This window comes from Seriola lalandi, unplaced genomic scaffold, assembly GCF_002814215.2.
Source record: "Seriola lalandi dorsalis isolate HSWRI2012SDOR001 ecotype SW California unplaced genomic scaffold, Sedor1 jcf7180002052652, whole genome shotgun sequence".
In the NCBI taxonomy this organism is placed as follows: Eukaryota; Metazoa; Chordata; class Actinopteri; order Carangiformes; family Carangidae; genus Seriola; species Seriola lalandi.
The window spans coordinates 147,803-164,196 of record NW_019523205.1 but is presented as its reverse complement, the minus strand read 5'-3'; the positions used below and the strand labels follow the sequence as shown (position 1 = coordinate 164,196).

The window sequence follows — 16,394 nt, the reverse complement described above, 5'->3', positions numbered from 1 at the left end:
GTAGAGTAATTGTTCTTCTGTTGGCCTAATATTCAGGTGAGAATATTGAAGATATTTACTTGTTGCCTTGTTGTTGATATGACTGCTCAGTTAGAGCAGCACATATTATTGGTCTGGATTTAAATGTAGATTTTGTCATCTAAACATTAAGTCTGTGAACTCTACTATAGCACAGTGGTTAAACCGTGTTGTGATATCCTGCTCCCTTTGTTTATTTTGTAGATTTTTCTTGCTTTTGAAATGCCGGGGGTGGGGCTTATATACGCGTCGCTCCTGATTGGGTAACACCTCTGTACCAAACACTGAGCATGTGCAACAACTGTATGACGTAGAGCGTGTGGGGTTGTGGTTTGTGGTTGTTGGGAAATGAGGTGACAAGCTTAACGTTACTCATAAATGTCACAAGGAACAGGTGAGGAGAAAGAATTCAGTTGAAAGGTAAGATATAACTGTATTTTCGCTATAAAACGTCATGGGTGTGGGTTCGTACCATCTTATTTCTCACGAGACCAGCAATCTCCATAGTTAGCGTCAGGAGACTTGCTATTTTACTAGCTATGACAACAACAACGCTTCAGGTGAAACTCGAGTTCCACTTCGGTTTTTTTTTTCCCCCCGTTGTTTTTAGTTTATACTGGTTTATTAATTTGATCGTGGCTGTATTCCAGTTTCACACTCGCAGCTCATTACTACCCTAAGCTAGCTGCCCAAGTTGCTAGCCGACATACTGGCTAACGTTAGATAAAAACTTAGCAATCAGCAGAACTGAGAGTTAGCTAACATTAGCTGAGGAAGCTAACGCGTTTGATCGGAGTAAAGATAACACATTCTGGTCTAGCACACACGAAGTGGGTTCACCGCGTGTCACTGAACATATGCAGCTGCATGTCAATAGTGTCTGAGCTGAGTGTTTGTTTCTAACGTTGAAGAGCATGTGTTGATAACACTTCATCTAACGTTATCTGTGTCTGAAATGGACATGTTACATATTCCTTAAAATGTGTTCAGAGACAGATATTCGGCAACAACGCAGCAATATTTACGAAGTAAACGAATTGTTTTATGTTATGGCGTTGTTTTGATAACACAATTTACCATGTTTCTATGGAAATGAAGATGATTTCTTCAACAGGTCACTACCTCGAAGTCTGATGTTTAATTTTAGCTATTGACTTTGGGTGTGGCAGAGTGGTGACATATTGATGACCTAGTAATCTTGCTGACTGGAGTCGTATTTATGTGGTTACATACACTTGAATACCACATAATATAGTTCCCCAAAAGAGTGTCTATCTCACACCTAGTACTACACGTGACCAAAGCTGGATTCCCAACTGGCCAGAGAGGGCAACTGAATTGGGGACTCTCAGATTTACATGTGGCATGTCCCAAGATAAATCTTTGTTTGATTACATTACCCTACACAAAACCTGGGGCCAGGTAGTTTTCCACAACAGGTGTACAGGTTGGTTTCTGGGTGTCTGAAAAAATATGAATCTGGCATGTATAATCTGCTGTGTGCATGAGGCTTGGGAGTGACAGGATACATACACCACCAAACAGGTTAAACCAGCCATGGTTTTTTATTAATTATATTTTAATGTTTATGTGTTTATTTTCCATTGGCTAATGCAGCTGAAGTGTACTACGTGAAAGTTTTTCCACCTTTTCATGTCAAAACAATGTTTCACTTCCGATAGGAGGTATTTGTTTATGTTCTGTTATTTAACTTACTATCCTGCCAGTGCTAACAGAGAGGCATTCATATGGAAAAGCATCTTTACAGTAGTCAAGTTGTAGAACTTTGATTTAAACACAGTGGTTAATCAAATGTGCTGTTGCCGCAGCTCTCTGAACTGGCATCTAGTTAGTGTGATGCTGTGAATCTAATCAGTGGCTTCTGAATACAGCACACCATTGATAAGCAACCAGCCACTCGTTCTCAGATTGTCCTCACTACTAACAAGACCTTCTTTTCTGCCTGTCGTTGTCTCACGTCCAGGTTGCTGTTCAGATGAAGAGGACCTGCCTGGTTGACCCTGTGTGTCACCCCCTGTTGCTATGGCAACGTCCTATTTTCCCACAGTCCTCCTCCTCCTCTTTCTGTCCTCCTTCACCCTCTTGCTGGTGACCCTCCTGCCCTCTGTTGTCCCATCGATTCCCTTTCGTTCCTCCTCTCCTCCCTCACCTTGGCCGCCACGTTCATGCGGACCAGGTCAGTCCTGGGCTGTACAGCTCCATGCTGGCCCGCATCATGAGGAGGAAGATGGTGAACAGCGCTCTGTTCTCTTGGATACTATAGCCAATAGGGTACGATACTACATTAACACTTACATTTTAATCTTTATATAGGGTGTCACCTATTTTAACAAAGCTCTGGGACTAATTCCTTTCTTCTGACATTTTCAAAATAAAACTTAGGGCTTCAATGTTTATGTAATCATTACTGACTGAGACTGTGGTTTGTTGGAAAAGTGCATTTGGTATTGCCTTGTTTCTTACTGCATAATTTTAGTTTTTACAGATGTTTTTAAAAACACAGCTTTTAGTTATTTTTAAAAGGAGATTCTTTCCTTACTAACACTGCTCTAGCTTTTAAATATAGTGTAAGCTTTAGCTTTATGCATTATGTTTATATGCAGTTTTCTGCAACAACTGCAACATGTCTCATCTGATTTCTATTAAAGTTGCCTTGGTTTTGGGGAAAAACACATAAGCCCATTTTTAGAAGTATTTTTTTCAGTTTTTATTTGTATTTTTCATCTGTATTCTCTCCATCCCAGGTAGCAGAGCAGGCTGGGCTGCAGAACCAGGGCCAGATTGGACAGCTGGAAGGCCATTACTTGCTGTGCTCTGAAAATCCCAATGCTGGATCTGTGGGACATAGAAAAAGTGTCCAGCCTGGGGATGTCCTGGCAGCCCACCCTCATGTCCTGTGGTATTCCCAGGAGAAAGTGCTCAGCCGCTCAAAGAGATCGATGGCCTTCAATGATCCCCAATACCCTAAACAGTGGCATCTGGTGAGGATGTGTATCTTTGTTCTCTTGCTCACTCAGTTTTTATCTAGTGGTAAGAGATGAATAAAGAGCTGTATAATTTTCAATATAATCAGTGTGCATTTGTTTGACACAGAGCCATTTTGCTTGTGGTCTCAGTGCCTTGCAGAGACAAAGTTAAAGAATAGTCACAAACTAAAAAAACTATCTAGCCAAGGTATTCAAACATTTACCAACACATGTAAGGTGTGATGCTCATTTACTAAGGAACAAATAACACATAAGACTATTTTAACCGCTCAGTGAGAATGTAACGTTGATCTCTTCTGTGATTACTGTTTTTCCTTTTCGTTACACACAGAATCATGGGTGGCATTAAGGGGTAGGGTGAAATGGGAATGTACATGTTTGAATTGTACCAATTAGTCACTGTTTTTTCAGCCAATGCCAGACACGCAGGAGCATGATCAGCATAACCTGCCAGACAGCTTCTATTGAAAAGTAATATTTTTGTCTCAAGTGAGGCTGAGGTTCTGTTGGCAAAGCATAAATGTGACACGAATGTGGATGTCTGCCTTTGAAAATTGAATTTATATTTGTGGATATATTTGTAGTCTGGTAACAATGTTTTCCGCACATAATGTTGTACAGTTTATTTACGTAACTGATAAGGTTGCATTCAGTTAGATTTGGTTACATTTACATGTGACAATAATGCCCCTGCTACTAAATCAGTGCTTACAGTGACCTCAGGAAATTGCTAAATTCTCCATAATAATCATGTTTACATGATTTTAAAAAAAGTCAATGAAAAGTCATCAGTGTGGTTATTTTGCAAGAAACCATTGTGGATGATCCTGGCACTCTAGAAGCTGCAGGTAGTACATACAGATCTTTACTTATGCCTTTAAATGGTTGTAGATCAGTTTGATCAACTACAGGTGAAGGCACGGTCTAAAAGTAGTTACTGCTAACCATTATTATTCTTGAGCATAGTACAGACTACTTTACCTTGACCTGCCCTTTTCAATCCTGTTCCTATTCTCCTCCTCCTCTTTACATTACCTCAACATTTCCTTATTTTTCTTGTTCTTGCAGCATAATGACATCAATAAGGGAATGGATATCAACTTGACAGGGGTATGGGAGCTCAACATAACTGGCCGAGGAGTCACAGTTGTCGTGGTAGATGATGGGGTGGAACATACGCATCAGGACATTGAGCCCAACTATGTAAGTCAGCACTATCAGATCTATGCTTACCCATCCACTGCATTTTGCTGTCATGGCTGAATTGTTTTGAAAAAGTATAAAAGGCCTAATCATAAAGGAAAGAAACAGTTTAGATGTTCACCAGGGAGACTGTGCTCTCTACTTTTTGTCCTTCTGCAAGTCGATTTTGATGCCTCAGAGCCAGAGGCGATATGCTTTCGGGTTGTCCGTCTCATTCTCGTGAACATGATATCCCAGTAATGCTTTGAGGGAGTTTCTTCCCATTTGTCAAAAGCATTCGTTTGGACTCAAGGGTGAACTGGTTAGATTTTGGTGGTCAAAGGTCACGGTGGCCTCACAAAACACAGTTTTGGCCACAACTCACAAATTCATACACTAATTATTCACAATTTAACACAAATGTCTAACTGCATGAAACGATGAAGTGATGACATTTTATATCCAAAAGGTCAACTTCACTGTGACATCATAATGTTCTAAAAAAAAACATTTCTGGCCATTATTCAATGCTGTAAGCCAGGAAGGGGAGATGGCCATATTCCCTGAAACATGGCTGGTTGGCGAAGGCATACAACTTCCAGGTTGTAATTCTAGTAACATTATAGTCAAGGTGTAGTTACTTGCAATCCAGAGTAAAAGTATCCACTCGGGAAAAAATGCTGTACCTACCTTTACTGTAAGGAGCTGTGTGCTTGCATCAGCAGAGAAAAGTTCTATATTAAAGAGAATGTCACCCATTAAACAGGATGCAAGGTGTCACACCGTATACACAATTTAAAGTTTATGGCAGGAACAACAGAGAGATGAGAGGTAGTAATGAGCTCAGTGGAAATGTTGTGGGAATTTTTAGTTTTGATGATGTCTGTGAAAGTAGTTTTGCTGATTGTGCACCTAGTCTAAATAGAATCAAAACATTTCTAGTACAACCTGTTTTTATTTTCTCAGCTTCAAAATGAAGTTGAGCTACTAGGTTTGTTGTTGTTTTTTTAACAAAAGAACCAGAAAAGCAATGATGTTGCAAAAGGTGGAGACATTCTTTCATTAAAACAATTGTGGCATTTTCAAGTACTAGGATTTTATCTGTTATTCTTGGTATTAAATCAGTGAAGCTTGCTTTTACTTTTTCTATAAACCACATACTCACAATGATTTTGTGTTCCTCTCCAGAGTCCAGAGGGCAGTTACGACCTGAATTCCAATGACCCCGACCCCATGCCTCATCCTGACGTCTACAGCGACAACCACCATGGGACTCGATGTGCTGGAGAGATCGCAGCCGTTCCCAACAACAGCTTCTGTGCCGTGGGGGTGGCCTATGGCAGCAAAGTGGCAGGGACAGACAGGAGAATTGAATTTGGCATTGCTACTCTAAACTCGGAGCCAGTCCAAGACACCAAGAAACTTGGTCCTAGAGTCATGAACTTCTGACTTAGAGGCTGACAGTATTGTTAAATATATGTGGTGAAACACATGCTTGTTCTCTCATCAGGTATCAGAGTCCTGGACGGCCCGCTGACAGACAGCCTGGAGGCCATAGCCTTCAACAAGCACTACCAGGTCAATGACATCTACAGCTGCAGGTAACAAACACATCTCTTTCTGGTTCTGTTAGGTATTTCCATTAGGAAAGTGGATTTTATAAACAATAAAGTATCATTCTTTGACACCTTATTTGCAATTTAATGTCTGTATTTTTTAAATGTAATTTAGTGCAATATGTTACTGTGCCTTTGAGAAAGTCTTGTTTAGATTCTGATTTAGATTGTTGTTTCCTCCAGCTGGGGTCCCGATGATGATGGACACACTGTTGATGGACCTCATCCCCTGGGCAAGGTAAGACAGACTGTTTGTGTGCAGTGTTCTTTTTGTCCTGCAGAGGGCAGCAGATTGCAACACATCAGATACAGAGGAGAAGACTAGTAAAAAAGCTTTCACTTATTTGGTTTTTCTCTGGTTCTTGATTATATAATGTATAACCTTCCTTCTTTTTATCATGGCATGAAATTTTTCTCCTCCACAGGCAGCACTGCAGCACGGGGTGATTGCAGGCAGACGAGGCTTTGGTAGCATCTTTGTGGTTGCCAGTGGCAATGGAGGTCAGTTCGACGACAACTGTAATTATGATGGCTACGCCAACTCAATCTACACCATCACAATCGGTAAGACACGCAGACTGGCGGGTGTGTGAGTGTGTGCATCTGTATGCTTTTTTTGTGTTTTGGGTGCGAACATATGCACATAAATAATCACTTTGTGTGTTTCTGTGTGTGTGTATGTTGCAGGAGCAGTCGATGAGAAAGGCAGGATGCCCTTCTATGCTGAGGAGTGTGCGGCCATGCTAGCTGTTACTTTCAGCAGCGGGAAGGACCATGCGAGGAGCATTGTAGGTCTCACTGGAACACACATGCACACGTAAACACTTACACACGTCACACAAATGATGACTAGACTCAAAGAATGCATGAATGGTGGCACCAGGAACAACAGCAGAGCAGGAAGTCAGTGATGAGTTACCCTAAACTGGAAGAAGGCTTGGATAGATGATGTTATCATGTAACATTCTCTGGAGTAGGTCAAGTCATAGTGAATAAGACTTTCAGACCTTACCAAGCAACTGGACTGAGGGCACCTGAAAAGAGTCTTAGTCTGACTGGTAAACCAGTTTGTGGTGTGTACACTAGGCAGACAAACCACAGTATTTTGTGTTAGTACTGTAGCTATGTGATTTTAGCTTTAATTAAAAATCTAGACTTAGTTGAAATTGAGCCGTCCAATGCGAAAGCAAAAAACTCTGAATTCTCCTTCTGCTTGGACTGTGTCTTGAAGCCTCCAGATACCATATTCCACAACATGACATTAAAAACCGCACATCTAAATTGCTCTGTGTGGGACCTGAAGTGTTCTGCAAGCTTCAATTTTAGTGAAGGTGACAACTGTTTAAAAGTTGTGAGAGAACAGCTCCACATCAGGGAGACTATTTTCATCTGAAAACAATGACGGACGATGACAGGAGTAAGGGCCCATTAAAAACTACTGACCTCTATTTGCTGCTGTTTGTGGCTGTCACCATGGGAACAAAGTTTGGACCGGGGATGTCATCGCCAGGGGGAGAAGAGCTTAGCCAGGATTGGGCTCTCTCTGGAGAAGACTGATCCACCACTGACCACAGTATAGTCACAGGCCAAGTGTTTACCACACACTGCCCATTTGTGTATTATTCTGTAGAAGCCATTTAAAGTCCACCAAGAACAGCTGCTGTCACAAATCCATTGGATCACAGAGTTCTGAGTCTGAGAGAAAATCATGAGAAATCCACTGATCACTTTTGAATATTTGATGACAGTTTGTGCATTTGACTTTCAAAACGTTCCTGTCAAGCTTTTCTGCTGAACGACTGAGGTAATATCTAGGTGCTGATGCATGAAAGATTACTGTATTATGTAAGTAATAGCTGGAGCTTGTACATGGTCACCTCATAAACTGCTTCTCTGGAAGAACATGGCTGTCCCTTGAAACCTTCCACATAGCTGGAACAGCTGTTGGAAAAGGCCCACATGCCGCCTCCATGTAAACACACAGGGCTGGGAATTCCTCAGCCCACATCGCTGTGGTCCTTCTGTCAGGCAAGCTGTCACTAATGTGTGCACCAGCGGGTGGTGTACGCCCGGAAAACATATGTGGCTTGCTTGCAGTTGTGGGCCTTGCATATAGTGATTTGCATGTGTGCCACTAGATCCTACACATATACGGATGATAGAAGAAGTTATGAAACAATATTAAACAATATTAAGAGTTCATCTTCTCTTGCCATGTCTGCTCATAAACTTAATCCTCTCTATAAATCCATCCCCTCCTACCTCCTTTTTGGTCAACTGCTGACTGACAGGATTTTAAACTATGCTGCATTACCATTCTCTTTGTATTGACATTTTTATTTCCTAATCTTTTTAACAGTTTTCTCTTCTTCTTTTACTTCCTTTCATCTTCCTAAAGCTGAACCTTCCCAGGGCTTTAAATTGTTGAACTCTGGCCACCCGCAATAAATATGTCGTTTTGTGACACTGGTGCCTGGGTAAAGTGTTGGTTTAGTCGACTGAGCCTCCTTGCTCATGACTTAGATCATTTGTTTTGGGTATACCCTATAAGGGGTTTGTATGTGCCCATCTCTTAATGTATAGCTAAATATGTAAGTGCCGTTTGATTGTAGTTTATGTTTGGCCACTCACCAGAGCTATTACCAGCTTGGCACTGTTTGCACATGAACTTCAGCCCATCTGTCTGTCTCTGCAGGTGACGTCAGACTGGTCCATGCGACAGGGGACGGGCTGTACGGAGGGCCACACCGGCACATCTGCTGCAGCTCCCCTGGCGGCAGGAATGGTGGCCCTTATGCTGCAGGTCCGCCCCTGCCTCAGCTGGAGGGACGTCCAGCACATCATCACCTTCACCGCCACCGAGGTAGGTCTGATGAAATTTCCTGCTGCACCAGTCATTACTGTAAACATGCATTTGTAAATATTTCATTTGACTCGATATTTGTATCAGAACCTTTCAGGAAAACCCCACCTTTAGGTACTGTGATCTGATCATACGTGGCAAATTCCTCAGAATGAACACTTTGGCATAACAGAGAGTCATCACTTATGGCAGTGCTGCTGTTTTTTTTTTTTTTTAAAAACTGCATCTGAACTTGATTGTTTTAGTCATATTTTTTTGTTTTGTTCTGGCCATCAAAGTCCTGTCCAGAAAAGTTTGGCATAACATTATATAAAAATAATCTTATAAAACAAATATATCTTACCTCAGCCACTTATGGAGGTGGGGTTCACTGGTGTTCCTAGATGTTTTAGTGCACTACTACTACTACTTGTTAGAGCTAGTTAGGTCAGACCACAGCAGTTCACAAGGTGACACAAAATTAGATGCTTTGTCTAGTATGGTAATGTAATATAATATTTAATGGCTTAAACCAGTGGTTCTCAAACTTTTTCTGTCATTCCCCCCTTTGAGAATCGTTGGCTTAAACTAACAGTTGTTTTCAACACGGATAAATATTATGATAATTATTTGATTAACTGTTGAATTGTCAATAAAGTATCAGAGGTGATGTCCTCAAATTGCTTGGTTTGTCCAAAAGCAAAATATGTTCAATTTACAGTGAAATAAAATGGAGAAAAGCAGTAAATCCTCACATTTAAGAAGCTGGGAACCTAAAATGTTTTGGGCACTTTTGCTGGATAAATTACTGAATTTACAATCAATTATCAAATGTCTTTTCGTTTTTTTCTTTTTTTTTTTTTTTGACAGTCCACTACTGAATGAAATGACAAATGTTTTCACCACTGATACCATCATTGTGTAATTGTTCAGTGTATAACAGTAGATCCACCTACATCATTTAGTTCAATAGAGCACTGATAACACTATAACAGCAAAACAGACTGAGGAATAGTTTTACATTTTTGGGAAATTTGTTTTCTTTCCAACAGATGAGGAAATCGATACGACCTTTGCATCTGTCCATTAAATATGGAGCTACAGCAGCTGGTTAGCTTAGCTTAGACTAGAAACGGGCGGAAACAAATACACCCAACACCACCACTTTCATCCCCTCTAATTTTCTCTGTTCCTTTAAAATGTGGGTTATTGTGGCTTTTATCTCGGCTCTCAGTGGAGAAGATGGTATCTATATCGTTTGTTTGTGAATTTATATTGCTGCATACGAGCAGAAAGTAAACTTGCCTGTGTGTTCTCTGTATTTGTTTTAACAGTGCGACAGCAGTGCAGACTGGAGGGTGAATGGAGCTGGTTTCCATCACAGCCACCAGCACGGCTTTGGTCTGCTCAACGCATGGAGGCTCGTCAATGCTGCCAGTGTACATGCATACATTTATACATCGTTAGGCCTGCAACATCACTATTAATTAATGTCTGGGAAGTTATAAACATGTTTTATTTTCTTTTTAATTCACACAAAACAATTTAACACAAAAGCTCAAAGTTTTCTCTGTTTCACAGGTGTGGGAGCCGGTGCCGTTCCTCGTGTCCTATCAGAGCACAGTCATTAAAGAGGAAGCGCCCATCGTGACCTATCCGGACGAGCTGATTCGTACCTGGAACGGTAACTCTTTCTGCTTGTCTGCTCCCCTCTCGCTCTCTCAGCTCGGTATTGGACAGTTGCTTGTCGAGTTTACACACTGCGCTCCATAGCTGACTCCCTGCCTCCCTCCCTGCCTGCTCCTCAGTCAGTCTCCCTGTCCATATTAGGTAAAGTTCTCTTGTTTGTGAGTTCCTGTGTCCACATTGAAATAGTGGGTGAGATTTTTCCAGATTGCTGCTTTTTCTTTTTTCTCCTTTTTTCTTCATTTTTTTTCCCCCCTTAATCTGTCTCTGCATTTTACAACTCCTCTCTGTACGTTTTGTTCCTTCTTCACTTCCCACCACTATGATTCTCTCATACTCAGCTGTCTGTGTATGTGATCCGTCTCTTTTTCTCTCTCGAACGCAGTTTTTCACATATGCTCACGGTGACCTCATTCTAGCAGAAACATTTCCTTCTCCCTCGTCTCTTTTCCTCTCCTCCCTCGATTGGTATCTTCCCTCTTTATGGCCTCGTCCCAGTCAAGAGCCTTGCCAGAGACCAGTGTGTGTGTGTGTGTGTGTGTGTGTGTGTGTGTGTAGTCTCATGTAGCTGGAGTTTCTTGAGGACAAAGCAAAGAGTTGCTGATGGTTACAGAGCAGACTGGGCTTAATTTCAAAAAGAAATTGAGTCACATTAAACTCCTGTAACACACATTTTCTTCTTTAACCCTCTGTTGAATCAGTCTTGGTCAAATCCCCGACAGGCTGTTTGCCACTGACAGTGTTTAGGTCTGTCTGTCACATTACTTAGCAATGTTTGTTGTCCTAGTTTCTATGTGTTTTGGCTGCCTTATTGGCTAATGCCGTGTCCCTTAAGTATTTTAGATTGCTGGCTTCCCGTGTGAACACCTCCACCACTAATGCGTGTTACTGTGTTTATGTACATGCACGCAGTGACTGGCTGTGACCTAATAATGGCCAGTCAGATTTCCACGGTGCTGTAGGTCGAGTTCAGGGGTCGTGGGTTGAGCTGTTTTATGAAAAAGCAGCAGTTGCACAAGTGTGTTTGAAAGTTTCTGAGTGAAAAGTAGAACACATGAGAGAGGGGAAAATGTACAACTACCATAAGCACTACACCTCTCTCCCTGTTAACAAAGCATGTTTAATGTTCAGAATTTATTTTAGGGACCCACCTAGATAGATTGCCCCAATCATTTGCAAATACAGATCAGAATAACGGGTACAAATTCTAATGTTTTGCATGTGATCACCAAAGAGGAGGATCTTGCCCTATTAATTCAGGCGCTAGACAGATCAAGTAACACAATCTCATAAAACTATCACAGCCATTTTCAGGAGCTGTGATCGTGAGGTGTCAGCCATATTTGGACTAAAAGTTTTTTTGGCAGCTGTGAGACCCCCTGGCATTAGTAACCGGGGTATATAGAAAACTATGTGGCAGTACTTAAAATGAATAAGCTGGAGGTTGGGGAGGAGCAGATGGTATTTTCCCACACATTGCCCCAAGATATGTCTTCATCCTTTCATCTCCGAGCATTGACATGCCCTTCTGTTGCCTGGACCATAGTTTAACCAAACTTTGTGTTGGGAGGGATTTATCAGGTGGATATAGACTCTCTTTAAAAAGTCTGTATAGTAATGCTGTTGAAATCATTGAATACACTCCATCTTCTCCACTGAGTTCACCCGCCATCCTCCCTTTCCTTCACTTGTCTCCATCGCCTCACCACCCCGCCCTCTGTCTTACTTTATTTGTGTCCCCTGACTCTCTGTCTCTCCTTCCACACCTCTGTTTACACTCCTCGCTCCCTTTGCGTCCCTCCCTGCCCCAAGGATGTGTTCAGCCCTACATGGTCAGAGAGCACCATGGCTCATTAGTAGTCAGAACCCAGGAAATGCCTAGAAATTACCAGACACCCGCAGTGGGAGGCCGGGAGGTGGTCAGGAAGATGATTGATAACACTTTCATGGAGAGAAGGTGGAGGGGAGACACTCAAGAGTCTGATGGAAGATTGAATTTAAAAAGAATTAGTTCCAGTTTTAATAAGATTTTCTCTTAGTTTACCAGTGTGGCAGGCTCAAAGCTTCATGCTTTTCACCCCATCACATCAGGTGTGATATGCAGTAAAAGCCAGTAATGCGATAATACGAAACATTGACTTTAAAAATATGTTAATGTAATAAAGTTTTTATTGTAATACAATCTATCACATTAGCGCATTAAATAGCCATTCTTACTTTAAAAAGGGGTGTATATAATTCATGTGCAAGAGGAGAATAACGAGCAAAATAAAGTTATGTTACATTACTCACTAATATTATTACAGATTCTGCTTGAAATATATTTAATGTAATGTGATAGTATTTAACTTTATTTAACCAGGAAAGTTCTTTTAATAGGATTAAACATTGGTTTTGCAGAAGTGTCTTGTCAAAGATAGCAGAAAACTAAAAAATTATAATTACAATTTTAATCTAACAAGTGATTTTTTTTAATATAGTGTTACATGCTTGTATCTTTTTGACTCATTCAAAAGGGTTTGCTTTCTTAATTTTTAAATTTTTTTAACATATTTATTCATAGAGTCCACAGCCCTGCTCTCAGCTCATTGAGGCTCTACTGTTCTGGTTCTTCATGCTAAATGCTAATGCCAGCATGCTAATATGCACACAGTAACAATGCTATGCTACTAGCATGCATGTCTAAAAAAATTTTAAACTATTTAATGATGGGTCAAATTTTCCCACTTACAGTACCGTATCAATCCAGGACACACAAACACACGTACACAAACACACACACACACACACACACACACACACACACTGAGCTGCTCTCTCCTCTCCCTCAGTCTCTGCTGCCGACCTGAGACAGTCTGGAATGGAGACACTGGAGCACGTGGCCATTACTGTGACGTTAACCCACCCTTGCCGTGGCAGCGTGGAGATTGTGTTGATCTGCCCCAGCGGTATGATGTCAATCATCGGGGCACGGCGTGTTATTGACAGGTGCGCACGCACACATACACACTCACACGCACACATAGATGTCTGCTCTGGTATCATGTTGAATACAGTAAAACAGGACAACAGAGTGTATTGAAGTGATTCGGAAATGCTCTTAAAATGATAATAGAGGGAGCAGTGATCATACTGGAGGTAGGATTATTCATCTTAAAAATTACATATAGCTCGTGTTAAATTGTCTTTATTGTCAAATGTCATATGAATATTTTTGATCTGATGATGTGTGTATTTTTGTGCATACAGAGACCCTGCAGGCTACCAGGACTGGACTTTCTCTACTGTGCGCTGCTGGGGAGAGAGAGCTGAAGGCCAGTACACCCTCAAGATATCTGACCACAGTAAGACGCTGCTACACACCCACACACCGATACACATGACAAGTACCGTGAAGTGTCAGCAAAGGGATGGGAATGTCTTTCCGAGAGTCAGAAACACAAACACACACATTTCTATGTCTTTTATGGTAGTCGTTGTTTGGGTTTTTGCTGCTTCCTTGTGACCTCATGTACTTCGCCTGCCCACGCTGACTCTTCTCTGTGATCCTGCAGAAGAGCCATCATATATGAAGTGTGCAGCTGTGGGAGTGTTGAAGCAGTGGAAACTGTCCCTGTATGGCTCCTCTATGACCTTCAGTGAGGTCAAGGAGAGACAGAGGTAAGACCTCATTCTCTTTTTTTTTGGTTCTCTTCCTGGTGGTCCTGTTTTTACCTGAACTGTCTCTGTTTTCATTCCCATTCATAATTATTTGTTTCCACTATTTTTTATTTTAGTATCTTTAACAATGAACTTATTAGTTTCTCGTATTTAAATATTAAAAATACTTGTAACCTCAGTTTTGCCAACTTAGAATATATTCTGAATGCTGATTGGCTGTGCATTGATTGACAGGCTGGTGGAGGAGGCTATGAGTGGCAAATATCTGGACAGCAGCTTCTCTCTGCCCTGCCCTCCAGGCCTGGACATCCCTCCTGAGATCGTCAACCCCTTCACCTCCAATAACCTCAAGGTAAACTCGGCAGCACACACCACTTATTTACAATGTTGATGTCCTAGTGTCCCTCTGTCTTTATTAGCCTTTTGTGTTGTCTGAGCCATCTCTACTTGACAGGAGGTTACAACTGTGTTCCTTTCCCTCTAGAAAATATTACTTTACTGCACATGTTCCAACTTTCATGGTTGTTTTTCCCTCCTCTCCTGCAGTTCCTGCTGTTACTTGGCTGCTTTGCTCTCTTTTGGTCTCTCTACTACATGCTGGAGGTCACGCTGGCCCACCTGGACCTCAGGGTCCTTGTCTGCCTGCGCAGGAGATGGGGACGTCACAGGGCCAGGAGAGGGCGCCGAGGGAGAGGAGTGGAGGATGCAGCGGTAGAAGAGGACGGGGAGGAAGAGGAAGTGGACTCAGGGGTGGAGTTGCATGCAGTGCTGGACTCGGAGGCCAAAGCACCGTTTCTCAGTGGAGAGCGGCTGGTAACATAGCACTGAGCCAGACGATGGGTCTAAAATGTCTCAGGCTTTGGCCCTCTCCTCTCCTCTCCACCCACCCTCCTACACTGCATCTGACACCTGTAACTGTGGTGATGGCCTGCAGATGAACTTGACTGAAGAGTGGACTCTTTGTCCTTCTCTGCATTCCCCAACACGTGGCCTTGTATGAAAATCTATGTATAAGTGCTGTTACTGTGTGTGTGCGTGTGTGTGTGTGTTGTACACCTGTCCCTCTAACAAACGTCCTCATAAGGAAACAAAACTGATGACAATCTTCCAACATGAGGATATTTTGCCAGTCCTGGGGTTAAAGTCCCCATCAGAATTAAGTTTAAGTCAGAGAAAGTTTCAGGCATGAACTGGAGAGGGACCTGACCGGGTCCTAGTATAATTGCATGTTTGCATGTGTGAAAGGGTGTATACAGTCTGTCTGTATGTAAATATGCTCCTACAGAACAACTGAGTCTTTAAACCAAGAGAAAGATGAAAACATGATGTGCACTATAGAATGGTACAAAACTGCTGTATGTGTGACTGAGTGTGTGTGTGTGTGTGTGTGTGTGTGTGTGTGTGTGTGTGTGTGTGTGTGTGTGTGTGTGTGTGTGTCCTGTGTGAGTGTGCCCTGTGTGTGTTGTGACATGAGTGGATGTGCTTGTAATATGCAAGGTCTTCCATGAAAAAGTGTCTTCAAATGTGAGGTTTCAAGAGTGTACTGTATTTTAAGAATAAGATTTATTTTCTGAGGTGATTTTTTTGATTTGTAATTCTGGGGTTATTATCTGAGGGGTTATCACCCAACTACTGAAAAAAACTTGAAGTGGGACTTTCAAGTGTAGGATTTGCAGATGTATTTTTTTTACAAAGTGTAATATATACACAATGTGTGCCTGCTATACAGATGTATACGAACTGTGTTTCGTGATTTGTACAAAGTGTTTTTAAGAATGTATTAAAGAGTTTAATTTTTTACTGTGAAGGAGTTCTTGGAGTGATGTTGGAAACTGTGTTTTGCTGTGCAAGTCACAGGTTATGTGAATGATAATTAAAGATTGTAGATGGAAATCAGTGAAACTCATCATTATAACAATTTGTTGACAATACTTACAGCTGAATGAAGATAGTGGTTTCTGTGTGCGATATAGCACTTAAATTGTCTGAGATGGTAGAACTGGAAAAATAATTATTTTAAATAAAAGAATGTCTAGCTATGCTAACAGCTTTGTCTGTATAGAGTTAAGCAAAATGCTAACATGCTGACATATAGCAGGCATATTGCGGTTTGTGTGGTACAGGAAGAAATTCATCAAAGATGGTAAAAGTGGGAAAAACAAATCCATAAATAATTTAAATCCAAGCAAGGATTTGTATGAGACAAAATCTTGCAATGCAAGATTAAGGGGCTCAAGTTTGTAATATGTGTCTTTGTTAACAATTATGTCTCAACTACCTGCAGTGATGTCCATCACACTTATGGTTTTGAATCATAGTCGTTTGTATTTCTATTTCCCTCATTGAAATTTTTCAAAACTGCATTTCATGTATTATTTCTAC

General features: G+C 41.4%; 1 protein-coding gene and 1 long non-coding RNA gene across 2 annotated transcripts; one reads left to right on the top strand and one right to left on the bottom strand.

The window, feature by feature from the left end:
• Nucleotides 1-333: 333 nt before the first annotated feature.
• pcsk7 (proprotein convertase subtilisin/kexin type 7) lies at nucleotides 334-15,905 on the top strand. The gene is made up of 17 exons (XM_087172406.1): nucleotides 334-438; nucleotides 2,003-2,310; nucleotides 2,784-3,020; nucleotides 4,095-4,229; nucleotides 5,397-5,563; nucleotides 5,720-5,809; nucleotides 6,008-6,062; nucleotides 6,250-6,388; nucleotides 6,512-6,612; nucleotides 8,520-8,687; nucleotides 10,001-10,105; nucleotides 10,248-10,350; nucleotides 13,184-13,340; nucleotides 13,602-13,696; nucleotides 13,907-14,012; nucleotides 14,247-14,364; nucleotides 14,559-15,905. The coding sequence occupies exons 2-17, from the start codon at nucleotides 2,062-2,064 to the stop codon at nucleotides 14,832-14,834; spliced, it is 2,301 nt and encodes a 766-aa protein (XP_087028532.1). The 5' UTR covers nucleotides 334-438; nucleotides 2,003-2,061; the 3' UTR covers nucleotides 14,835-15,905.
• Nucleotides 2,732-5,497, bottom strand: LOC147819508 (uncharacterized). The gene is made up of 3 exons (XR_015436868.1): nucleotides 5,374-5,497; nucleotides 4,899-4,942; nucleotides 2,732-3,063 (listed from the first exon to the last, which is right to left on the bottom strand). It is a non-coding gene; the product is annotated as an uncharacterized LOC147819508 (long non-coding RNA).
• Nucleotides 15,906-16,394: the final 489 nt, after the last annotated feature.